Raw genomic sequence first — 26,727 nt, 5'->3', positions numbered from 1 at the left:
TGACTTGGTTAATGCTTTTTATGTAGCCTGTTGTAAAACTAGGCAAACATCTAGAAAAGTTGATTTTCACCTGGAAGACCTCTGCGTACCCCCAGGGGTACCCTTAACTTTTTTTGAGAGCCGCTGTTCTAGAGACTATTTCATTATATTTTGTTTTATCATTCAAAGAGAGTGATCACCTTTTCTCCAAACTGCTAAAGATGGCTTGCTGTGCAAATAAGTGGATAACGCTGCTTCGTTTCATACTGTTGCAGTAGCATGACATATTGATTACTGAGCAATTAGACCTATTCCATATGTAATGTCACATCACATTGTGTCTCATGTCTGACATATTGATTATCAGAATTGGTGTGAGGTTCCAGAGTGCTAATTCTCACCTCTTTTTGGGATTTCTTTTTTTGTAAGGTGTACAAGAGCTTGAGCAGGGAGTCTGCAGCCACTTATTTTTCACAGTTCAACCACATGTGCGGCATCGTCTTCCTTAGCTGAACATTCTACTAGCTTAATTCTATGTAAACAATTACAATAATTACCAGCTATATACAAATATATATTCAAAATATAGCATACAAGAAAATAGTATAAATAGTTGAAGCAATATATAAGTTATAAAAGCTTCATGTCAGAGCTTGCATAGCAGATGTTTGGATGTTTTATGGCCAAGAGTGGTATCCGTTTTGACAGTTTGGGAGTGTGTCACTAGTTTAGAGGAAGCAGAAGCCTCCTGGAATTAGCCTTACATTTCATTTAATAACATATGTAACCAAAATATAAACAGATATTATTGCATTTTCCAAGCATGATGGGCATAAAAATAATTGTAAGTACCTTTTAATATTCATTTAACAGAGAAAGCAAATGGTAATAAACCAATATTCTAAGAATTAATTAGAATACCTTTATTAATAATCTCTATAGAGTTCTATCTCTTACACTGGCCTAATACTCTTAGTGAGTTAAGCCTGAAATCTTAAGGTGATAATTAATTATCATTGATTATTTTAGCAGAAATGTCCTGCTAATATGCTTTATCCCACAATCAAAAGCTACCTCCCACTTCCCCCAGCCTCCAACTATCCAATACCTAGGAGCCAAAACCTTCAGACTGGCCTCTGACATCTTCTACAATGCAGTTATTTAAGGCCAGTGCAGAAATTTTCCAGCATATTGAAAACTAAAAATGTAGAGGCAGCGTAAATAAACGAAATTTAACATCAAAATAAACAAGATGAAGGCTACTGTGCTGGTTGATTGTGTTTTTCATATGTAAATAAAGTGGCCACACATGGCCACAAAATCCAGGAAAAATAGCCACAGAATTTAGGTCCTAATTGTTGTACAGTACAGGGACCACAACTATAATGTTTGCTGTTACTTCCACTATGATGTTAACTTACATTCTTGAACATGACCCCACACACAAATAATTTTTATCGCTCTTTGACTAAGGAGAACTTTTTAAAAAAACAACAGTCGCAAGAAACAGTTCTTATGCATTACACTTTCAAGACTACTGCCTTTCTTTTCATAGATTTATGATGCCAACAATCAGAGATATGAAGTTCCAGTACCACTATTCCTCCCTAGTACTCCAACAAGTACAGAAGCAGGTCGACTCTATGAAGTGACCATTCAGAACAATCCATTTGGTATTCAGATTCGGCGCAAACTCACTGGAACAATCATGTAAGTGAAAACATGGTTTGCTATAGATGACATTTTTATTTTAACCTGTATGTTTGGTGGAAATCCCTAAATACTGGCTTAGCTTTGAATAGGCTGCATTTACTAAGCTGCCATGGTGTTACTGGTGAAAAGTACTTGATGTTAAATTAATTAACTTGAAACGTTTCAGGAAGACCTATTTATTATTTTAGCATATTTCTCCAGTGGAGTTGGAAATGTAAACAAAAAATAGAAGTGTATCTGTGGCACCTATAAATGTGGGACAGGCTGGTGGCCTTGAGTACAATCCCATATGAAACACTAGGTATGTAGCTAACCTGTCCTGTTGCTAGCATCGCTGCCGCTACACTTGTAGTTTTAACATGTTAGCTTGATGAGTACTAACATAGGTATGTCTGTCTGAGCTGGAAATCACACCTCAAGCTCCAGTGTAGACATATCCTTAGAGAGAACATTACATCCTCAAGAGCTTCCAGAGCAATTAATTCTCACTTAGAACTAAATCTATTGCAAAATATCAAACTAATTCTCTAATCAAATTCAGAACAAAAAGAATATGGTTTACAGATGCTGATTCTGAGCTGATACCTAGCTTAAAAGAGAGGCTATCCCACTGATGTTGGAGCTGTGGCATAAACAAAATGAAGATAGCTAAACATTCTCCTTTGAGTGACTGGTTGTGCTCGTATAAATTCCACTGAAGGTGTATGTGCACCCAATGCACTTGAGTACAAGACTTCTGCCAGCAGTACCACTAGTCAGTATGCGTGCCCCTGCCCTTCTCGTGCATGGACCTGAGGCCATAAAAGGGACATGGCTGCCCCCCTCTCTCTCAGTTCCTTTGCACCATCTGTGGTGAGAGCTAGAGTTCCCTGTCGCTCTTGAGCCTCAGTTAGCCATCTGTGAAAAAGATTTTCTGATTTGTACATACTTACAGTTCACTTCATATAGTTACAAGTTAGTTAGTTAGCTGATGGTTTAAATCCAGGGGATTTTTGCATGGCAAAAAAAGCCAAAACATCTGTGTTCCACATGCACAGCTGTCACTGAGAATTTCAAATGTTGCCTAATTTGTGTAGGAGAGGGACAAGTGGGGAACAAATGTCCTATCTGTACCTCTTTCCCCAGGAGGATGAAGAAACAAAGGAATTCCTGTCTTAAAGTTAGTCTTCCTGAAAAGGCAACACGTCCCTCTTAAGAGTCCGACCCTGACCACGAGAGAGCAGAGCATTCCTCCACAAGGAGTGCCTCTCTGGGTGCCATGGCTCCAAAGCCTGTTTTGGAAGAGAAATGTAGGTTCCTAGATTTAAGATCTAAGAAAATTTAACAGATTAACCAAGAAAACAAAGAACAGAATGGTTCCCCTATCATCTGTTATCCCTTCCTTGAAGGTGGGGAATTAGTACGTTGCCTCCAGCTGCAGGATACATACATACTTTCTGTGGCTAGGATGTATTGCCACATGAATTTTTAGTTCATGGTAGGCCATATGCACTATCAGGACATGGTGCTGCCCTTCAACCTAACACATGCCCTGAGGGTGTTTACCAAATGTATGGCAGTAGTGGCAGTTCATCATCAACATTTAGGCATTCAGATATTTCCTTATTTGGACGACTGGCAGTAAGGAAAGTTTGTTCTCAGGATGTCCTAGCCATGTTGGTGTGCATAGCAGGAAGGGCACAACCAGAGCCACTTATCAATGAAATGGAAAAGGTTCTCAATCTGGACTGAGTCTCACCGGTTGTCACCAAGTAATACAGATATTACACATATATTAGATTACCTGCTAAATTTTAAATCTGATGGTTTTCCCATCAGTGTTTTCTAAGGGTGCACTTAGCCTCCATCTCTGTGATACATCCACTGGTAGATGGGATTGTCTGTCTTTTCGCATCTGTCGATGCCTCAGTTCTAAAAAGTCCTAATTCACATGTGCCTTCCCGTCTCTGATCCACTAAATAAATTTAGTTTTGTCCTGTTTGATGGTTCCCCCTTTTTTATCTTTTAGCAACATCATCTTTATAATTGTTGCTATCAATGAAAACGGCATTTCTGGTAGCAGTCAGGTACCATCTGCCAAACGGGAGTCTGAGCTTCAGGCATTGTTAGGCAAGCCCCCTTTAAAGACATTTCACAAAAACAAAGTTTCTTTTTGGCCACATCTTGTTTATGTTTGAAGTTCCACCTCAATCAAATCATTCATCTTCTGGTGTTTTTTTCCAAAGGCTCACTGTCGTAAAGCCAAAGAGAAGCTTCATACTTTGAACATTCTTTTAGATTATCTCCTATACACTTTGTAGGAGTACAGGGCAGCTGGTTAGAGAACTCTATACATCTCATTGGATTTCTGACTGCATCAAACTCTGCTATTATCTAGCAAAGATTGCTCTCCCTCCGAGGATAATGGCCCATTCCACAAAGGTTCATTCCACTTCCTCAGTCTTCTTGAGTAACATACCAATAGTGGATATATGCAAGGCAGCAACATGTTCACTAGCATATACCTCTTCCGGTCCCTGGGCTATCACTCAAGCTTTCTGAGACGGTGCCAGTATTGGCAAGTCATTGTTGCAATCTCTCTTCAAGTGATCCAAAGACATTCTACTGCAGGTGACATTTGCAAACAATCACTTGGAGGAGAAAAAATGGTTACTTACCTATACAGTAACTATCCTTCTTCCTGTTGTGTTGTGCACATACATGTTCCACGACCCTTCCCTGCTATTTAGTGTATTAGTTGGACGGTGGTATGAAGGAATGGAGAGGGAGGCAGTGGTCAAGCTCCTTTAAAGCCCTTGGCTCCTTGAATGAGGAAGGCAGGGGTGCGTGTGCCAGAAGTGGTACTGCTGGGATACATCTTTGATTTAAATGAATGCGGCGCGCATACACTTTGAGCAGAATGTTTGTATTCACAACGCTATTTAACATTTTTATTAATGACCTGGAAAAAAACATAAAATTGTCACTGACAAAGTTTGCAGATGCCACCAAAATTGGGGGATTGTTAAATATTGAAGAGGACAGGTTCCTGACTCAGAGTGATCTGGTAAACTGAGCTTAAGCAAATGGACATTTTAATATGGATAAATGTAAATGTATATATGTAGGACCAAAGAACAAAGCCCATACTTACATGATACGAGATTCTATCCTGGGAAGCAGTGATTCTGAAAAAGATTTGGGGTCATGGTGGAAAATAGGACTTCTCAGTGTGATGCTCTGGCTACAAGAGCTAATGCATTTCTGGGATGCATAAAGAAGAGGCTCTTGCCTAGGAGTAAAGAGGTTATTTATTTTATTTCTATATTTGTACCGGTATGACTGCTGCTGGAATACTGTGTCCAGTTCTGGTGCCCACAATTCAAGAAGGATTTTGATAAACTGGAGAGGGTTCAGAGAAGAGCCACATGAATGATGTAAACGAATAGAGAACATACCGTATAGTGATAGACTCAAAGAGCTCAATCTGTTTAGCTTAACAAAGAGAAGTGACTTGATTGCAATCTGTACATATCTACATAAGGAACAAATAGGTAAGAATGGGCTGTTCCAACTAGAAGAGAAAGGTATAACACAATTAATTGCTGACAGCTGAAGCTAGACAAATTGAGACTGGGAAGTAAGGCATACATTTTTGACAGTGAGGGTAGTTTACCATTGGGACAACTTACCAAGGGTCGTGGCGGATTCTCCATCACTGACAATTTTTAAACGAAGATTGCACGGTTCTCTAAAACAGATGCCCTAGGCATTATTATGGGCAATTTCTATGGCCTGTATTATACAGGAGGTCAGACTAGATTATCACAATGTTTTTTTCTGGTTTTGGAATCTTCTGATTCTATGAAAACTTTTTTTTCTCCTGAGTAGCAGCAGAAATTACACAAGAGACCTAAAATTTTCACAATTTGATTTGTGTTTGAAAGTTCAGGTCCTTATCCAAGCCAACAAAACTGTCTTCAGCCTTGACTTCACAAATCATTCAAACCTTAATCATCAGCCTCTAGAACATCTCCTTTGCTTCCCGATATGTCATCATTACTAAGCATGGAATACACTGGGTTTAAAAACATCATTAAAATTGAAATTAATATATAGAGTTTCCTTCAGTTCTAGGAAACTTCTTAATACGTATTTAGTATTCATTTTATCTAAATTCCAGAGTGTATTCAATAATACCCAATTTCCTTACACTCTGACACAGATAGTCTTCTAGCAGTCACCTTGTACTTCATTAATAAAAGCAATTACATGGCTACTACCCCAAATATTCTCGGTAACTTTCAAAATTCTCAGCAACTCTTATTTGTGTATCTTTCCAGCTCTTTCCTTATGAAAGTTGGGTAATTCTTCTGTTTCAGTTGGGATTCTCAGGTACCTGGCTTCACCTTTAGCGACATGTTCATTCAGATTTCTACCCGTCTGCCATCACAGTATGTCTACGGATTTGGTGAAACTGAACACACTACGTTTCGTCGTGATATGAACTGGCACACCTGGGGAATGTTTACGAAAGACCAGTCTCCTGGTGTAAGTAGAGATAAAATTTGAATTAGATTCTTTTCTAAGCAGCAGCTATGTTCTTGGTACACATTACTTTGAGGGTTTTTTTCCAGGGTGACTATAGTATATTTTGTTTTAAAACAATGCAGGCAGTAACATTGGTGTAAGATATGCCCTGGTCACAGATATCATTATCATTATTACAACAAACCAAAAGAAAGTTTAGTAACAGTTAAGGTCCTATCAGGTCACTTGGAGTTTGGAAAAAAAACTTCTCTTAAAATAGGTTAGAAATGGTGAGGAACATAAGCACAATGGTTCCACCTCCAAGAGTGAGACGGGTTAGTACCAGGTCATGCAATCCCAACATCCCCCCACTACGCGGGCCACCCTGAGGCACGAAGATGTCAGCAGCAAGAAGCAGGGAGCAAGGAGAATGCAATTGTCAGATCTCCCTGTGAGCAGGGCAGGCATGAGCTCACATGGAACCAGCCTGATATCACTTTCAGGCTGCTCCTGTAAATGTGACTAAATGCTGGAGGACTTGGACATAATCCTGGGTGATCTTTTCTGGCAAAAAATGTCCACTCTTCCAAGTTCATAGTCTGGGGCTGCTGCCCAAGTTAGCCCCAGTCCCTGAGAAGATGTAGAAGTATGCCGAGGTATGGCTTCTGCCTGCAAACAGAAAGAGAAGGAAGTGGGTCTGTCTGGGGCCTCAAATGTAAATAATAATTTCTATATATACACATACGTAAACCGACTAAGACTGATCACTGACTTACCCTGACTTGTGTTTTTATGAAAAGTGGTTCAGTGATGAGAACTGTACATTAATGTTACACACATCACATTGCAGTGGGAGCAATCACAACAAGTATTCCAGCAAGCCACAGTATGGAGAAATGTTTGTGACGGAATTCTGTGAAACTACAGAGATGAAAGTTCAGTGGATTAGCAAACTACATGACTTGACCCTTTAAAATGAGTGCTCCATAATCATTGGTTTTCTAGTTGTAAAGTGCTGAGCTGTCATTGTTAAAAATGCGTGATAGGAAAATACATGGGTGGATCATGTTCTAGACTGTTACATGTTTCTCTCCTTTATATGCTGCTTCATCAGTCTAGTCATTAAATAACTTGCTGTCTTCTATTTACATAGCTGTACTCTCCTGACCTTTACAATCACACCTTTAGAACTTTTTGTACAAAACAAAAATGTCAAAAGACCATTTGAATCTATCAGTACAATACAACAAAAGTGCCTAAAAGATGAAAATGGTGGGAAAGTTGTTTTACGATAGTGGATTTATCAGTAATCATTTAGGAATATCAGACTGTTTACTTGCCAGTAGAATGTTCACAAATATGGTCACCTCCAAAGTGAAACCATAACTTTTTTCTTGTTTTTGCAGTACAAACTGAATTCCTATGGTGTCCATCCCTTTTACATGGGCCTGGAAAATGATGCAAATGCTCATGGAGTCCTCTTGCTTAACAGTAATGCAATGGGTAAAAAAAAAATTACTTTCACAAATAGTTTCCTTTATTGTGCACTTTCTGATTAAAATAGTTTATTCAACTACTTGGTTCCTGAATGTATGCTCTGCATTTGCAGATATCACATTCCAGCCAACGCCTGCTCTGACATATCGCACTATTGGAGGAATTCTGGACTTTTACATGGTGTTGGGCCCAACGCCGGAGTTGGTTGTTCAGGAATACACTGCAGTAGGATTAATTATGTTAAAAGTTATACAATCAATTGTATTTTTGTCCTGTTTTCCATATTACCATGATTAAATGTTTTCTTCCCCCCTATTTTATTGTTGTTAGCTGATTGGACGACCGGTCATGCCACCATACTGGGCTTTGGGATTCCAGTTATGCCGTTATGGATACAAAAATGACACCGAAGTCTCTGACCTCTATGAGGCAATGAAGGCAGCTCGGATACCTTATGTATGTTGTTTGCAGTTATAATTAGTGAGGTTATTTGAATTCTCTAATCACAGATTTGTTCTCTAGGGAAAAAGAAATGAGAAATAATTATAGAAATGAAAGCACATACTGTACTGAAACAGTATTCTTTGTATGCTGTAAGCCCTTTTATGCCCTGTTCACAGATGATATTATCATTACACTAAACAAAAACTAAATTTAGTCCTATCAGGACCAACTCTTGCTACTCAACGTGGAAAGAATGAAAGAAGTTAAGGGAAAAGTCTGCACCATTCCTTGTCAGCTTCTCATCCCCTACAGTGTTGATAAGATTGTCCAACATACCATAAGGCATTCGCTTCCATCTCCTACAGATTCTGAAGACCAACACATTCTCTAACTTTATCCATATTTTGTCCTCATGTAGAACCTTAATAGTAGCCTCATATTGCTTGTATCCATGCAGCTGGCTGTCACAGAGTACATTTATTTGGAAAATTATTCTTCCTTAACATTGCTAAGATCACTGTTCAGGTTTTGTGTAAGAGCAGAAGATGGATGAAGTCCACAGTAGGTCATATCCCGGTACGAGCCACCGTTTGTAATGATACCCTTTTTCAAGTAGTCTGCAAGGATGGAACCCACATCTCTGGATTTAAAAGCACAAGCCTCTACTTTTTGAATTAAAGGACCAAGCACATTATCTTAGAGAAAGTAGCAAACTCATAAAACTCTATACGTGATCACTAGGGGATGCATCTTTTTTAAAAAAACACATTGTGTGTTCTTGACTCAATTTTCACTCTGTTGGTGGCTAGTGGTTTACTTCCACCTAATGTGTGGAAACTACAAACTGCCCTGTCTTCACTATGAGTTTATCTAGTATTAGTTAACTTGAATTAGATAACCTGAGTTAAGAACACCTCATATTGTCCAAGAGCTGACAAGGCCTATAGTAGGAAAAATAGCTACTGATGTTAGCGTGGTTTATACCCTTCTTCTGGGCAGGGAAGTTTATCCCAGATGTCAGAGGGCTACAGCAGTTCATCTCCATTTATGTATAGCCCCCACTCGTAACAACAACTCTGGTCAGTTTATGTACAGGATTGAATTCTTGATCTCAGGTATTAACAGCATAAACTACTGCTTAAGTTAAAGGACCATAGAATTTTCCCACCATGTCACAATGCTACTGTTGCACCATACTGTTCTGTTTTCATGGCATTCTCCCTGCATGATATAAAGTTCCAATTTATATATCTCTTTACTTAACTGTATTAGCTGCTATATAAAAACATTGTAATAATATGTACCTAGAAAACGGTGCTTCCTTCAAATCTTAAATTGTACCTCTATATAAATATTTTGAGCCAACGTCTTCCTGGTGCAAATCCACTAAATGTATAATATGGATGAATATATAGAACATACTGACGAATCTAGCCCAATGTCTTTGCTTTAAAATACAGTATTTTTTCATTTTTACTTTTGTTAAAGCCAGCTCTTCTCTTACTTTGACTGTTGTGTTTTAAATATTAGTTAGGAAAACTAATTCAGAAAAAAATAAGAACCCCAGAGGATACCATTTGAACATTCTGAAGCTAATCCAGTCTGAATCAGACTTTGTTAAATTTAATTATGCCTTTGACTTCTAAAATAATTTCTAACTTTTTTTGTGTCTTGTTTTCACTTATTGCAGGATGTACAGTATACAGACATTGATTACATGGACCGGAAGTTAGACTTTACTCTCAGCCCAGACTTTGCAGGACTTCCTGCTCTGATTAATCGAATAAAAGAAGAAGGAATGAGATTCATCGCTATTCTGGTCAGTAGTTTGGTGCTTTTTTCTTCACTTAGTCTACTTCTAGTTAGTGAAATACCATAATTCACTTAATGAATTAAATAATGTACATATTTGCTTTCTTAAAATAAGGGTAAAACTGGATTCTCTCTGTATTTTAGGACCCACCTATCTCTGGCAATGAGACAAATGCTTATACACCATTCACAAGAGGTGTGCAGGATGATGTCTTCATCAAATGGCCTAACAGCACTGAGATTGTCTGGGCAAAGGTACTGTTGTGAGAACTACAGTTTAAAAATGAGGAGTGGATTTCAAAGGCAAAAATGACTGTTCTGAATAAATTGTATTTTTTTTTAATTGAGGACTTTCTTATGGCTTTGCCAGCCACCCCTCTTGTTTAGTGTGTCTGTGATACCTCTGGGAGAGGTAGTGCGATCACTATAATAATGATATTCAGCTCTATATCTTTTCTTAGGGGAGGGGTGAGAATGTGGCGCATAGAAGGAATTTATTTTGTACAGTGCTAAATGTACGTAGACTGCAAAACATGTAATATTTTCTTTGCAGTTGAGAGTGCACTGTGACCTGCAAAGAGTATATTTTAAAAGCTGTAGTAGGTCTTGGAAACTACATAAAAATCAATTCAGTGTATTTTAATTTCTTTTCTTCCCTCCATTCTCTTTAGGTTTGGCCAGATTATCCTAATGTAGTAGTTAATGAGTCTTTAGATTTAGAAACACAGATCAAGGTATGTACATTTAACTCTTCCACTAATCTTCCCTTCAGCCCCCTCTCTCTCACAGTCTCTCCACCTCAGCCTACTTTACGTTTCTTCCTTCCTTCCCCTGTCCCTCTTCTCTTCTTCCCTTCTGTGAATGATCTCCCTTTCCTTTTGCTAATCCCTCCTAGCACACCCCCACACCACAGATTTATTTTTTTAATAAGGGGAAAAAATCATGGAACTAAGCTAATATTTCAAAAAGTCCCTCTCCTTGTGTGTTATATCCTTCCTCCCACCCTTTGTCTTATGGACTTAAACTGTAAGATCTTCAGGGCATTGACTGTCTAGCTCTCTGTGTACTGATAAAACCATGTTCCCAGTTGGTCTGTAAAGCTGTAAAAAGAAACTGTAAATAATAAATAATAGTTATTAAATGTATTTTATAAACTAGTCATCCTACACCTACACTTCGTATAATAAAACAAGAGTTGGATAATGAAATCTTACAAAATTGAGAGCGTTGAACAGCCGTAGGATTTTCAATGAGCACTATTGCTAATAACACACACTGTTGACTATTAAATGCCCCAACCATTCATATGATGTAATCCCTAGTGTTCCTCACACTCCATTCATTTAGATTTTGGTTCCCCCAATTGTACTAATGCTGGATAGAATCCTAAGGAAACATCCTGGCTCCACTGAAACCAGTGGCTTAGAATATGTCTGCACTAGAGCTAGGAGGTGTAATTTCCAGATTAAGTACACATAGATTAAAAACAGAAGTGTAGCCACATCAGCACAAGCACTGGGAGGAGCTAGGAGCCTACGTACATCCCTAGAGTCTCAGACGGGATCATGCTCTGATCTGTTAGGCACTTCTGCGGCTTTCACCATGCTTCTATTTTTATCACACTAGCTCAATCAGAGCTGCTACTGTTCTGTCTACCCAAGCTGGAAATTGTACCTTCTACTCCAGTGAACACATAGGCAATGAGACAGCATTTCAACTTCTGTCCCTATTATCTTATAGCAATCCCACAGATACAAGCTGTTCAAACCCGGCCTACAAGTGTGGCCAGGCACCAGCAAGAAACATAAGACATCCTTTGCATGGAGTCTTAAGCAGCATCCGATTCCCCTGAAGCCAATATATGGAATCAGGCCCTGAAACTGTCTCAGGCCTTCTACATCTGCCTTTTTTGTGATAGGTTATGTGTAGTACTGGTTTACAAGTCAGTCCTATATGAAGAATTGAGTCCTGTGAGAAGTGAATGGTTCATCCTCTCCTTAAGAGTCATGCTGACATGACTTAAGAACATAGGACCTGGCATCGTGGGTCAGACTGCTGGTCCATCTAAACCCACCATCCTGTCGCCAACAGTAGCACGTACCAGAACTTAAGGGGGAGAGTAGAGAACAGAGCAAAAATGTACATCCTCTTGTTTGTATTAAAACTGTTGCCTATTAATTTCCTTTGGTGATCCTTGGTGTTTGCATTGTGTGAAAGTGTAAATAACACTTCACTTTTTCTACACCATTTATTACTGTTTAGACTTCTATTATATCCCCCTTAGTCATGTCTCTCTTAAGCTGAATAATCGCGGTCTTTTTAGTCTCTCCTTGGATGGAAGCCATTCCATACCCTTGATCATCTTTGTTGCCCTTCTCTGAACCTTTTCCAGTTCCACTAAATCTTTTTTCCCCCGAATGAATGCTGTGTCCAATTCTGGTCGCCTCAAGGTATCAGTGTACCCTAGATTTGTTTAGTGGCATTGTATCTGTAAAGCTGGGATTCTTTCTTCCAATGTGCATTACTTTCCAAAGTTGATTTCGTCTGGCATTTTGTTGTCCAGTCACCCAGTTTTGTGAGATCCTTTTATAATTCCTCAGTCTCCTTTGGACGTAACTATCGTGAATAAGTCTCTATTGTCTGCACACTTTGCCATTTCACTGTTCATCACCCCTTATAGTTCATTAATGAATTTTTTGAACAGCACAGGTGCCAGTACAGACCCTTGTGGTCTCTGCTGTTCACCTCTTTCCATTGTGAAAACTGACTTTATTCCAACCCTTTGTTTCTTTTCCTTCAATCAGTTATTGGTCCATGAGACAATCTTCTCTCTTATCCCATGACTATTTGTTTTGCTTAAAAGCCTTTGGGGAGGGACATTGTCAAAGGCTTTCTGAAAATCCAAGTGCACTATATTGACTGGATCTCCGTTATCCATATGCTTGTTGAGACCCTTTAAGAATTCTAATGGAATGGTGAGGCATGGCTTACTTTTACAAAAGTCTCTTCCCCCCCCCCCCCAAATATCTTTATCCAGATTTGTTGCCCCAAAAGAATAGCTTTATTGTGGGCCTTTCCCCAACCTCTTTGCAGTGAAAACTGATGCAAATCGTTCATTTAGTTTCTGTGCAATAGCCTTGTCTTCCTTGAGTGATCCCTTAACACTTTTGTCATCCAATGGCCCCACTGCCTGAATGGCAGGCTTCCTGCCTCTCATATACTTAAAAAATCTTACTGTTAGTTTTTATGTCTTGAAGAAGTTGCTTCTCAAATTCTTTCTTGGTTTCCTTATGATACTCTCATAATAAACTTGCCAGAGTTTGTTCTCCTTCCTGTTTTTTGTCACTTGAATTTGACTTCCAAATTTTAAAGGATGCCTTTTTGCCACTAATGGCCTCCCTTACTCTGCTGTTTAGCCATGGTGGCATTCTTTTGGTGCTCTTACTGTCTCTTTTTGATTTGGGTTATACATTTAGTCTAATGCTCTATTTACCGGAGACTATTTACTTTAGTCTGAGACATGTTTACTTGAACAGTTAACAAAGAATATGAGTTTTAGGATTGAGTTTCACACCACTATAGGTTGATATTAACAATAGATTTCTGTAGTTTAATTACAATCTTAGCCAGTGTTTAATTTGTTGAGGTTGTTAAAGCAGTTGAATACATTGTTATCCAAACCTGTGTCTCTTTTCATATATTGTATGCTACTATTTTAGCTGTACAGAGCTTATGCAGCTTTCCCAGATTTCTTCCGCAATTCGACAGCACAGTGGTGGCAAAGAGAAATAGTAGACTTCTACACTAACCCAAATGATCCAGCGAAGAGTGTAAAATTTGATGGCCTGTGGACTGTAAGTGCATGCCTTCTCTTGGTTTAGTAATACACCTTGTAGGACATTTGTTGCCGGTTTCACAAAATTCTTACTATTCTAAGAAGGTTTCAGTAACTTGTATGCTACTAAGTAGTTCATTATCTTGAATACCATGTTGACTGCCTCTTCATCTCAATGGCTGAGCCCACAATGTGGAAACCTGAGTGTTAGCCTCACCAATAACTTCAGACATGATGTATGTGTTTAATGCTGTTTGTTTTGGGGACTCTGTGCCTGACGGCCACATGACATTCTGCTTTCTGTGGGAGTTCAAGGATCAGGTCTGACTTTGTGGTGAGCCAGTATAAACAATTGTGGATGAAATGCAAGTTAGCAGAAAGGGAAATCAGAGAACTAGTTCTAGCAAAGTAATCTAATGCATGCCCCTGCAAGGGTATTTCCCAGTTGTGTAATCTTTATGAGTCAATTTAGTGTTCAAAACAGTTGGGGTTAAAAGAAATTGACTTCAGTGAGTTATTGTTTAGTTGGGCAATGTGTAAGCTTCGTCCCATCACTATCCGTGCACTATGGCCATATTTATGGATTTTCAGTTAATGTTTCTGTGAGTTAATCCGTGCACATTTGTCCATGTGGAAAAGTTAAATTTCAGGTTATGAAATTGCCTAAAAAGCAACAATGTAGACCACATAGACAATTAATGGAATATCTTTAGAAGTGATGAGTGTACCATGTATATCCACATACACCAAATGTGCCATATCAGTCAGCATTGTTTTGACAAATAATGTTCTCTTAACAACTCCTCCCAAAATCACTGCAAAAGATCACCTTGCTTTCTAAGTAATTGTTGCCATCCGATGTAAAATAACTGAGTTAATGAATTGCCACCATGAGGGAAAACCTTCTGTTAAGAAAATCTGTGTTCCTGCAGTATGTTTTATCCAAATGGCTGATATACGAAATGTTTGGGTTAAGTTTCAAAGTAGTCTAGAGGATTATGACACACACTAGTTTTATTAGAAGATATGACTAAATTCCCTAGACTCCTTTGAAAATCTCAATTTCAAGAGATTGCAATATGCATGGCTTTCATTTACAGAAAATGTTACTCTGTATCCATCTCCTAAAGATATATGTCAACATAGAGATTTCTGAGCTTATTAATACAGTACAATAATGATATGCCCATTAAGATAAACACCATCAATATCATGATACTGTACTTTGACAAGCATTGAAAAAAATCTATTACTGTTCTAGTCTGTGTTTCTGAATCCAGCACAAATGTCTGTCGGTTAGCTCGTATAAAACAAATGAAGGGGTAGGATTTTGGATGGCTCGAGTAAAATATGCAAAGTGGAGCCTGTTGAATAGTAAAATGCTTGACTGGTGAAGACAAGCACAGAGTTCAGATTGCAGTGATCTGTGGGGACATTTCAATGGGCATATGGTGCTACTCAGCGTGCATATGGATAATAGAATTCGAGATGTGTGAGAAACATGAAACACAAGCAGCTTCTAGGCTTAAAGAGTGCACCCCTCTGCCCTACCCTGTGTAGTGATTTCCTCTCTTCCCCATGCTGATTCAGAAATGACACAGATGTACTCCATAGGGAGCTATACAGCCACGTCCATAGCTTCTCAGCCAGAAGCCTGAGAAGCAGGGGCCTTTAGTGTATGGAAATAAAAGGCAAGTTTGGGGGAGCACCCTAATTAATTCAGTCAGAGCTCGGGGAGACCAACAGCTAGTGAGGAAATGAAATAACATTCATAACAGCTCAGCATTTGTCAGCAGAAGGGTTCTGATGAATTTTCCATTTGTATTCAATTTGTGTGTATATTTGCTCCCTCGTTCACAAATAGATGGCATATTTTCCCCTTAGAATTGAAACACATTTAGGAAAGTCTAGCTCATTGAATATGTGAATTGACATTGGTTCAGGGCAAAGTTACTGAATATTTGTGTTCTTTTCTTTAAAAAAAAAAAAAAAAAAGGACATGAATGAACCAGCAAGCTTTATTAATGGAGCGGTTGATGGCTGCAGAGAACCACTTCTAAATAACCCACCTTATATGCCACGTAAGGAATCTTATCTGTACTTTGCATTCTTATTATCACACAGATTGTTATTAAATCATACCCTGTGTCACCCAGGAGAAAAGATTTGTAAACTAGCTCCTTTATTATTAATTATTCTCTGTGGGCCAAAATAAGAATGTTTATTTGGTCCAACCTGGCATAAAATATTAAGCATTAATTTATGTTTTCATATTAAAATCCATGCTGCAAGGAAAGGGATGTAAGCATCAACAATATTCTTTTATTTTAGATTACTTCCTGTGATATACTTTGGGGCTGTAGTTAAAAATCTAAGGAGAACTTGCAAACTAAGGTCCTGATTCCACATACTAAAATAGCACTTTTGTAGTGAGGACAATGATAGTCGGTACATGCTCCTATCCAGATTGTAATAATATTGTGGCCGTGAATTAGTATACAAGAGTGTTGGACATAGATAGTATTTGGAGACAAATTCTCAAAAAATTGGAGTGATACCATCAAGGGATACATCATGCCATCATTCTACTTGAGGAACTACTGTTGCAAAGTTGCTGGGAACTCATGGCCCTAAATGTTCTTGCCAAAGTACATCAGGACACAGGCAGTTGAAAGAGGGCAGTAGTAAAGGAAAAATGGAGGTTTAAAGAGTGAATGACTTACCTGGTTCCTTGTTGGCACTAAGTTTAATGGTTTGACTTTTCATCTCTACCTCATTAGCTTTGGCAGAAAAGGAGAAAGGGCTGGATCTTGTGACCTTGTGCATGGAAAGTCAACAGTTCCTGCCAGATGGGACCCCTGTCAGGCACTACGATGTACATAGTCTGTATGGATGGTCACAGGCAAAACCTACCTACGAGTAAGTCATTTTCACCTTTTTCTTCTCCTCAAAAAACTAGTGTCTTTGTAGCCAGATTGTGGCCTCAATTACTCAGATGTAAACCCTGAGTAATTTCCATTGATATCAATGGAAGTAGCTTCAGTGGAATAATTGAGCCTCACCCTCGATGATCTGCAATTGGATCATTAATAGTTTGTAGACTTCAGTGGGCTTTGGATCAGGTCCAAAAAGCTGGTTGCCATTTTCTAATACCGCTACCTTGGACATCTGAAATGTGGTCCCGGCAAATACAACTTGCTTTACCAGGGTAAAGGGTGACCATTGAGTTTCTTTTTGCAGGTCAATGATATAGCAGATCTGTAATAATTAAATTGCCTCCCCTGTTTGTGTTCTTGGAAGAGAGAAATGATCTAATTCATACCAAAATATGAAACTTTTGAAGTCTGTATAACTCTAACTTGCAAAGCTCTTTGAGAACCTCAGATGAAAAAAATACTACAGAAGTGCAAGCGATTAGCACTGTTATCATTTCATTGTGTAGTACATAATATAACAACAATATAACATTTCTAAAATATTAATCTAGTGTGAAAACTATTAAGGGCCAGAATGGGCAAGATGTGGGAGTGCAAGAAATTCTGCCCCTTTTTGCAGTCAGTCCCAGGACAGTCTGTATCCTTGTGCTCCCAGTGCTTCATCCTGAGAAGGGCTGAGCACTTCACAGGTTTGTTCTGGAGAACTCTGATGCTGACTGCAAAGGCAACAGTCTCAACTTTCTCCCCACTGGCAAGTAGTTCTGATTTAGGTCCTCATCCGCTAAACATTTATGCACATAAATGACTTTTCTCATGTGACTAATTCTTCTTAACTCCATTCGCAGTAAAGTTAAACATGTGCATACATGGTTATAGATCAAGGCCTCAGAAGCTAAGAACTACATTTTCCGTAGAAATGTGGTCTCTCCATTTGATGTCTCCTAATTAGGTATTTTGTAGAAGGGATTTTTTTCTATGGTTGCCACATCTAATGTGCTTATGTTTGTATTTTTGATATTAGTGCTGTACGCAATGCCACAGGGGAACGTGGAATTGTTATCACCCGATCAACATATCCCTCTAGCGGACAATGGGCAGGTCACTGGCTTGGTGATAACTATGCAAGATGGGACCAGCTTGAAAAATCTATTATTGGTAGGAGGAGTAACTTTTAATGCCCTCACGCTTTAAATGATCACAAAGGAAAAAAGTCTGCTGAAGCACAATGGCGGAACTAGGAGTTAATGTTGTTTTTAGAGCTATTTCTGATGTTATCACTCTTTTCAGTAGAGGGAGTAGCCCTGAAGCCTGAATGAACTTCTTAGGATTGCCCAGTGTAGACCATCTCTCCTCACTGATGAATAACCGGAGCTACCTTTAAACATGTTAAGTTGTATCCAACCTGAGCTATTGTTTTAAACAGAATTAAACGTCTTTGTCAGATAGACTAAGACAGCTAAGACTGGCTGTTCAGTTAATGCTACACGTATTTAAAAACACACTAATGAAGGTACAACGTAAAGAGCTGAAATATCAAGAATCTCCAAATTAGCATGACCAAAAGATCACAGGGCATTCAGAGAGGTGATTGATGAAGATCAACTGCATGAGCTTACCACAGGTCTACAGGAAATGACATTTCCTGTGACATACAGCACACGGTTCAATGCCATATAGTACAAAATCAACATTTGGAAAACCACTACGTAATCAGTGGAACACTGGCTAGTCTCCAGAGGCTAACAGCCATGGGAAAATTGCTAGGTGGTTTTGTACTGAGAGATGAGAGGGTTTCAATAAGAGAGGGACAAATCCTTGGAGGTTGAATGGGGATGCAGAACTCTTTTAATTGAGTCATCCAGACACTGGGTGATTGAACCATGCATAAAGAGGCAACGGTATTTTTGCTGAATCACTGTAAGGTTGTATTAAGTGTCTGATTAGCTTCAGTGTAGGAGTGTAAACTCCAATCTATGGAGCTTTCTCAGGTATATGGATCTAGAAGCAAAGAGGGAGAAGACCTATAGGGAAAACCCTAGAACCATTCAAGCTTTAAGGGCTTAGGCTGAGGTTTATGTTGGGTTGTCATGCAAACTACCAGGAAAAGCAACTCTCAGTGATGGTGTATGTTTGGATGATATCACAGCAAGAAAGTGGAATGGTGCCATTTTACAGTTTTGTATCATGAGAAAGTGGGACCAAGGCAGTATCCTTGTCTGTAGTGAATCCCACTACAATGGGCCCACTTCCCCTGCTAAGAATCCCTCCTCATTTGGCCTGACAGAGAAAGATGCAACTGAAAAGCTTGTCTTATTTATATTTTGGATTTTTTGGCAGGTATAATGGAGTTTGGCCTCTTTGGAATATCCTATGTAAGTTAAGTTACTAGTTTAAATTCCTATTCTAAAGGTTTTTATACCATTCTAGTAATCTACAGTATTCAGATCTAATTACCTTTTAAATGCTTTTAGATTGGAGCAGATATCTGTGGCTTCTTCAATGATACAACATATGAAATGTGTGTCCGGTGGATGCAGCTTGGATCATTTTACACCTATTCTAGAAATCATAATGTGATAGGAACTCAGGTGAGTTGACGGTTCTTTGTAAATTATATGCCACTGAGATTAGTCAATTCCAATAGCATTAGCTGCAGTTCCTTCCCAAGGTAGTGCTCCATAATAACGAGAACCCTAAACTAGGTCCTGATGGAGCATCCATGGACATCACTGGAAACAATCCCATTGACTTCATTGGGGTTTGGATCAGAACCTAAATTACAGTGTCCATTACCACAGTATCATGCCTGCCGTTTGGGTGTGTGGAAGGGAGCGGACTTCACTTCCCAGGAAGTCAGCAGAGCAGACTTCAGCTACAACCAGCTTTATTTGGACTTGATTTGGACCCACAAAGATGCATGCTTTACTCTCAGTTTATTGGAGTTCTCTAAATGTGCCAGTTTCTAATTGCCTAAAACTCTTCGTTTGAACTTTAGTCAATAAAGCCAAATTCTTCTATTGGATGCCCACATGCATTTCCCATTGGCAGAAAGGTGGTGACAAGAGAGATTTTACAGTACAAATAGTAACCCTGTTTTATCTTTATTTTTAGAGGCAAGATCCTGTTTCCTTTGATGAAAAGTTTCAAAATATTTCCAGAGATATACTCAATACAAGATACACACTGTTACCTTATCTCTACACTTTAATGCATGAAGCCCATGTTCTTGGTAGCATTGTAACACACGTCCTCTGATTTTCGAGTAAGTATTAAGTGTTGGACAGCAACATTGATACAGAATAACTGAATTGTCATGAAGCAGGAATTCAGTCTTTGCCCAGTCATAAACCTCACATATGCTTTTTCCCTATGACCTATATGAGACTATGAGTATACCCCTTTCCATAGTCCTTTGTCCTTCTCTGTTCTGACTGGCCCTTCCCCACCTCTGACTGATCGGGTATGCAAAAGCAGGCAATCTGTCCCTTCCTGTAGGGAAGTGCAATCTAGGTGGCATGAGCTGAAAAAGGGAGCTTATCCAGCTAATGGTGCTCTTTCAATGGCACGTCAGTAACCTTAACCACATAGAAAAATGGTGTTTCACTTCTGTAGGGGGGCCTCCTGGCAAGTGGAATTGATTGGTGGCATTAACCTGAGTGTGTGCCCAGAATTAAAAATAAGACTGAAAAGATTAAGCCATGATTGACAATGTTTTCATTCTTTTAGGTTTGTAGAAGACAAAAATACGTGGGATGTATACAAACAGTTTTTGTGGGGCCCAGCACTGCTGATTAGCCCTGTATTGACTGAAGTAAGCATTTCAATATTTATGTTCTTTATGGAATGAACATTTAAAAGGAAGTGTATATAAACATTGATTTAAGTTTGAATTCTTCTTATAAGTGTTCTTTCACATTTCAGGGAGCTACAGAAGTGAATGCTTATATACCCAATGCACGCTGGTATGATTATTACACGGTAAGCGACTTAAGAGTGTTCTCAGTACAATAGACCTTTTTAAAGAATTGGATCCTAGAAGGTGCTGAGCACTTCCTTAGAGATACCGTGCACCTTTAATTCCCATTGACATCAATGCCTCTCAGAATGCACTCAGCAGCTTGCATGGTCAGGCCTTAATATTATATTCCAGTTATTTTTAAAAGATACTAAACTCTAATTGAGCACCCAAAACTTAGGAAAGGGTCAAAGAATTGTGATCAGATAGGATTGATCCAATATTATTTTCAATAGTTGCCATTTTTAATAGAAAACTTTGATTCATCAAGTAAAGGTTTTTTTTGCATGCAACCAGTTCTGCTGTCACCATTTTAAAATGGAAATGCCAGTATACAGAGTAGCAGAGGTGTTTCGGAATGACTGTCTGGTTTTCCCTGGTTAACAAATCATTTTATTTTGAGTTTCTTCATTACTTTGCCTAATTAAGTAGCAATGATACAATGAGCACATTGCATGATAACAGCTAGCTCATGCACCTGGTATATCAGACACAAAGCGTACCTCCTCTTTGTCCTGTGGCTGAATTGTCATCCCTGAAGTGTGAATATTTTGCAGTTAAAGCACCAGAAAAGTTAAAAAAAAACAAACAAAAAACAAACAAACAAAGAATGCAAAACCAACTTGTAGCCAAAGTATAGCGCTCCTTATGATGTAGCACATGAACCAAATGTTTACTTAAAGCTATAGCACAGTTTATTAATATTGCATCACAGATGGATTTGGAAATGGCCATATTTATGGATTTCAGTTAATGTTTCTGTGAGTTAATTGTGTAAAATTATGTGTATGTGCATCACTACTTGACTTCTCAGGCAGAGGAAAGATGTATTGTACATTTGTAAGCAAAATTGCATTCAACACAATTTTTTATGCCTTCCTACTCAAAAAAAAATCTTCCCTTCTAGGGAAAATATCTTGAAGTAAGGGGACAATTCCAGACATTGCCAGCACCTCTTGAGCATATCAATCTTCATATCCGGGGCGGTTACATCATCCCCTGGCAAGAACCTGGTCTTAATACCAATCAAAGGTAAATGAAGTAAATTGGAGTGTTTCCTTTAAAACAATTTTACAGTAATTTTTGAAAAACAATGCTAATTGTCTACATGGAAATTAGAACTGATCTGTTAATTTGTAGCTTGGAAAGTGAGTGAGGTTTATTTACTCAGCTTTTGAGACCTCAGTGAAATGGATGAGATTTGTATCTTCTGTAGGACCCTTATTAGCAATAATACAGTAAGAAAAACATATTTGTTTGTTTCCTTATTTTACGGCATCTTTTTCTTTTTAAAGGACACACCTAGCACTCCCCTGCTTCCAACCATGTAAACCCACTGATGTGTAAGGGAGTTGTGCATGCAGAACAAAGGCTGCATGAGCTCCCACTTTGGTTTTTCTTTATTGTTTTTCCCCATAATTCTGAGTTTGGAAATTATGGCAATGATCCTGCATCTCTTGAGTGAATAATGTTGATATTCATAAGTAACCCACTGGCTTTACTCACGTGTATAAGATTACTCAGATGAACAGGAGTTGATAAGAATTAGTCCTAAATAAGAATCATATTGCTACTTCTTTTTAAGTACACAATGCCTGCTCAGTCTGATGATGTAATGGAAAAGTATATTGACACTGAGAATCGAGCATCTATCTGTGAGTGTGTGTCAGGGAATCCAGAAGTCAACTTCCAGTTGTCACAATCTGTACAGCTGTGACTGCAATGAAAGGAGGAAAATGAATGTGCTTTCTGGCTTCCTTTTTATTTTTGTAGCCGACAAAACTTTATGGGACTTACTGTTGCTTTGGATGACAACGAGGTCGCTCAAGGTCAGCTTTACTGGGATGATGGAGTAAGCATTGGTAAGTGTGATCACTTTTGGTATAAGATCAAAGACGGGCTCCACTCCTGCAAGTGACAGCATACAGGTGAAACAGGATCAGGACCAAACTGATTTAAACAGTTAAAAAATTTAAATTAAGATGTTTGAAATATTAGGTGCCATCTCTCAGAGGTGTCTGAAGGTGGGAGTATAGGTGGCTTTCTGCTCCCTCCTTCCAGAGGGTGATTCTAGGCTGTTCCTAACATGCACCAGTTGGAACAGCCTCCATGCTATTTGCTGCCCCCAAATGGTCCGAGAACACAGTGTGCTCCAGCCACAGTCTTTTCTGGGCATTACCCAAATACCAACTGTTCACAGATCGGTGTGCAGGGCCAGGAGTATGTTGCTTAGATTTGGTTTATAAACCTAGGGCTAGTTTGTACCCAGCCCTGCACAGATGCCTAAGGCAGGTGAGTGCAAGGAGCTATCCACCCATCTCTCAGATATTTGCACATGATTTTTACGTAGTGGACCATGAGGATCCTCTAATTTAATTTGAAATAATTAATTGCCAAATATCCCTAAGGGCAGTTGGTTGTAATTATTTCCTTATTTAAAAATCTACAAACAAGTTTCTTTTGAAAATTTATGCAGAATTCTAGGTCTGTCAGCTGAAATACTATAGTTCAAACTTGGAACAAATTTGTACAGTAATTGCATAACACTAATGAAATATGTTATTTATAGAAATATGAGAACAGCAACAGGTGTTGTGTGATCATTTGATTGTAAAGTTTAAACTGAAAACAGCAAAGAAAACTTTGGGGAAAATATTGGTTTTGTAAAAGGTTAGGTGCATTATTGTTGTATCTTTTTTTGGTAGTAGAATAGATTTCATTGTACTGATTTTTTTCTTCTTTTATAGACACATATGAAAATGGTAATTATTTCTTAGCAACATTTGCCGCAAACCAGGTGTGTATTTATATATATATATATAGTGATTTTAAAGTTATTTTTACCTCCCAATGAAATTTTTTCAAGACTCAATAGTTTTATTTAAAATTATATCTACAATCATTCTTTTTTCCCCATTCAACTGTTTCCCATTGTAATCCATACCATTCATTGCAACATTCCTGAATGTTAATTATATCATAGAAATGTAGGGCTGGAAGAGACGAGAGCTCATCCAGTCTGGCCTCCCATGCTGAGGCAGGATCAAATTACCTAAGCCATCCCCGACAGGTGTTTGTCTAATCTGTTCTTAAAAACCTCCACAAATGCGGATTCCACAGCCTCCTGTGGAAGCCTATTCCAGTACTTGTATTAGAATTGTTTTCCTAATATCTACCCAACCTCTCTCTTGCTGCAGATTAAGCTCATTGCTTCTTGTCCTACTTTCAGTGGGCATGGAGAACACTTATCACTGTCCTCTTTATAACAGCCTTTAACATATTTGAAGACTGTTATCAGGCTTCCCCTCCATCATCTTTTCTCAAGATTAAATAAGCCCAGGTTTTTTTAACCTTTCCTCATAGTTCAGCTTTTCTAAACCTTTTATCATTTTTGTTGCTCTCCTCTGGACTCCCTCCAGTTTGTCAACATCTTAAAATGTGGCACCCAGAAACTGTACACAGCTGAGGCCTCACCAGTGCCAAGTAGAGCAGCACAGTCACCTTCTGTTCATACACCACAGAATGATTTAGGCTTTTTGCAACTACGTCACGCTATTGGTTCATATTCAACTTTTGATCCACTGTTACCCCCAGATCGTTTTCAGCAGTACTACTGCCTAGCTAGTTATTCCACTTTTGATATTTGTGAGACTGATTTTTCCCCCTTTCTAAATAGAGTACTTTGCACTTGTCTTCATTGAATTTTATCCTGTTGAATTCAGACCCACTATCCAATTTGCCAAGCTCACCTTGAATCCTAATCCTGTCATCAAAAATACTTTCAACCCTTCCAAGCTTGGTGTCATCTGCAGATTTTATAAGCATACCCTCCACTACATTATCTAAGTCATTAATGAAAATGTTGAATAGTGCTGGTCCCATGTAGGACCCCACTAGATGCATCCTTCCAGTTCAACAGCAAACCATTGATGACTACTCTTTGAATATGACTACTCTTTCAACAATTTTTTCACTCACATTAGTGTTTCAGCTAGACCGCATTTCCCTAGCTTGCTTGAGAGACTGTCATGGGGGACTGTGTTAAAAACCTTATTATAATCAAGCTGGATTACTTCTACTGCTTCTCTCCATCCACGAGACCAGCAATTCCATCAAAAAATGAAATTGGGTTGGTTTGGCATGATTTGTTCTTGACAGGTATTGAAGTTAGGCTGACTGGTCTATAGAATCATAGAATCATAAAATATTAGGTTTGGAAGGGACCTCAGGAGGTCATCTAGTCCAACCCCCTGCTCAAAGCATGACCAGTTCCCAACTAAATCATCCCAGCCAGGGCTTTGTCAAGGCTGATCTTAAAAACCTCTAAGGAAGGAGATTGCAGCATCTCCCTAGGTAAACCATTCCAGTGCTTCACCACTCTCCAAGTGAAAAAGTTTTTCCTAATATCCAACCTAAATCTCCCCCACAGCAACTTGAGACCATTACTCCTTGTTCTGTCATCAGGTACCACTGAGAACAGTCTAGATCCATCCTCTTTGGAACCCCCTTTCAGGTAGTTGAAAGCAGCTATCAAATCCCCCCTCATTCTTCTCTTCTGCAGACTAAACAATCCCAGTTCTCTCAGCCTCTCCTCATAAGTCATGTGCTCCAGCCCCCTAATCATTTTTGTTGCCCTCCGCTGGACTCTTTCCATTTTTTCCACATCCTTCTTGTAGTGTGGGGCCCAAAACTGGACAGAGCACTCCAGATGAGTCCTCACCGATGTCAAATAGAGGGGAATGATCACATCCCTCGATCTGCTGGCAATGCCCCTACTTATACAGCCCAAAATTCCATTAGCCTTCTTGGCAACAAGAGCACACTGTTGACTCATATCCAATTTCTCGTCCACTGTAACCCCTAGGTCCTTTTCTGCAGAACTGCTTCCTAGCCATTCAGTCCCTAGTCTGTAACAGTGAATGGGATTCATCTGTCCTAAGTGCAGGACTCTGCACTTCTCCTTCTTGAACCTCATCAGGTTTCTTTTGGCCTAGTCCTCTAATTTGTCTAGGTCCATCTATATCCTATCCCTACCCTCCAGCGTATTTACCACTCCTCCAAGTTTAGTGTCATCTGCAAACTTGCTGAGGGTACAGTCCACGCCATCCTCCAGATCGTTAATGAAGATATTGAACAATACTGGCCCCAGGACCGACCCTTGGGGTACTAAAGGTAATAAAAGGTAATAATTGGAGATATACCAATCTCCTAAAACTGGAAGGGACCTTCAAAGGTCATCTAGTCCAGCCCCCTGTCTTCACTAGCAGGACCAATTTTTGCCCCAGATCCCTAAGTGGCCTCCTCAAGCATTGAACTCCCAACCCTGGGTTTAGCAGGCCAATGCTCAAACCACTGAGCTATCCCTCCCCCCTCCACTTGAAACCGGCTGCCAACTAGACATCGAGCCGTTGATCACTACCCATTGAGCCCAGCGATCTAGCCAGCTTTCTATTCACTTTATAGTCCATTCATCTAGCCCATACTTCCTTTAACTCGCTGGCAAGAATACTGTGGGAGACCGTATCAAAAGCTTTGCTAAAGTCAAAGAATAACACATCCACTGCTTTCCCCTCATCCACAGAGCAAGTTATCTCCTCATAGAAGGCAATTAGGTTAGTCAGGCATGACTTGCCCTTGGTGAATCCATGCTGACTGTTCCTGATCACTTTCCTTTCCTCTAAGTGCTTCAGAATTGATTCCTTGAGGACCTGCTCCATGATTTTTCCAGGGACTGAGGTGAGGCTGACTGGCCTGTAGTTCCCCGGATCCTCCTCCTTCTCCTTTTTAAAGATGGGCACTATATTAGCCTTTTTCCAGTCATTCGGGACCTCCCCCGTTCGCCATGAGTTTTCAAATATATAATTCTCCATGTCCTCCTTCCTCCCTTTTTAAAAGATAAATACTACATTTTTCCTTCTCCTGTCCTCTGGGACCCCACCCATCCTCCATGAGTTCTCAGAGATATTTGCTAAGGGTTCCAAGCTTGC

General features: G+C 39.2%; 1 protein-coding gene across 1 annotated transcript in view; it reads left to right on the top strand.

Annotated features, from left to right (window-relative positions):
• SI (sucrase-isomaltase) overlaps positions 1–26,727 on the top strand; it is a 213,989-nt gene that overhangs the window by 113,552 nt on the left and 73,710 nt on the right. Inside the window, 21 exon segments of the mRNA XM_045029086.1 lie at positions 1,535–1,689; positions 6,054–6,222; positions 7,608–7,704; positions 7,811–7,923; positions 8,029–8,154; positions 9,833–9,961; positions 10,099–10,209; positions 10,626–10,688; positions 13,674–13,808; positions 15,786–15,870; positions 16,570–16,708; positions 17,747–17,880; positions 19,063–19,097; positions 19,197–19,313; positions 19,837–19,965; positions 19,968–19,987; positions 20,452–20,536; positions 20,647–20,703; positions 21,648–21,772; positions 22,514–22,602; positions 23,488–23,537. Coding sequence (XP_044885021.1) covers positions 1,535–1,689; positions 6,054–6,222; positions 7,608–7,704; positions 7,811–7,923; positions 8,029–8,154; positions 9,833–9,961; positions 10,099–10,209; positions 10,626–10,688; positions 13,674–13,808; positions 15,786–15,870; positions 16,570–16,708; positions 17,747–17,880; positions 19,063–19,097; positions 19,197–19,313; positions 19,837–19,965; positions 19,968–19,987; positions 20,452–20,536; positions 20,647–20,703; positions 21,648–21,772; positions 22,514–22,602; positions 23,488–23,537 — 2,163 coding nt within the window.

This window comes from Mauremys mutica, chromosome 9, assembly GCF_020497125.1.
Source record: "Mauremys mutica isolate MM-2020 ecotype Southern chromosome 9, ASM2049712v1, whole genome shotgun sequence".
In the NCBI taxonomy this organism is placed as follows: domain Eukaryota; kingdom Metazoa; phylum Chordata; order Testudines; family Geoemydidae; genus Mauremys; species Mauremys mutica.
This window is presented reverse-complemented; position numbering and strand designations above follow the sequence as displayed.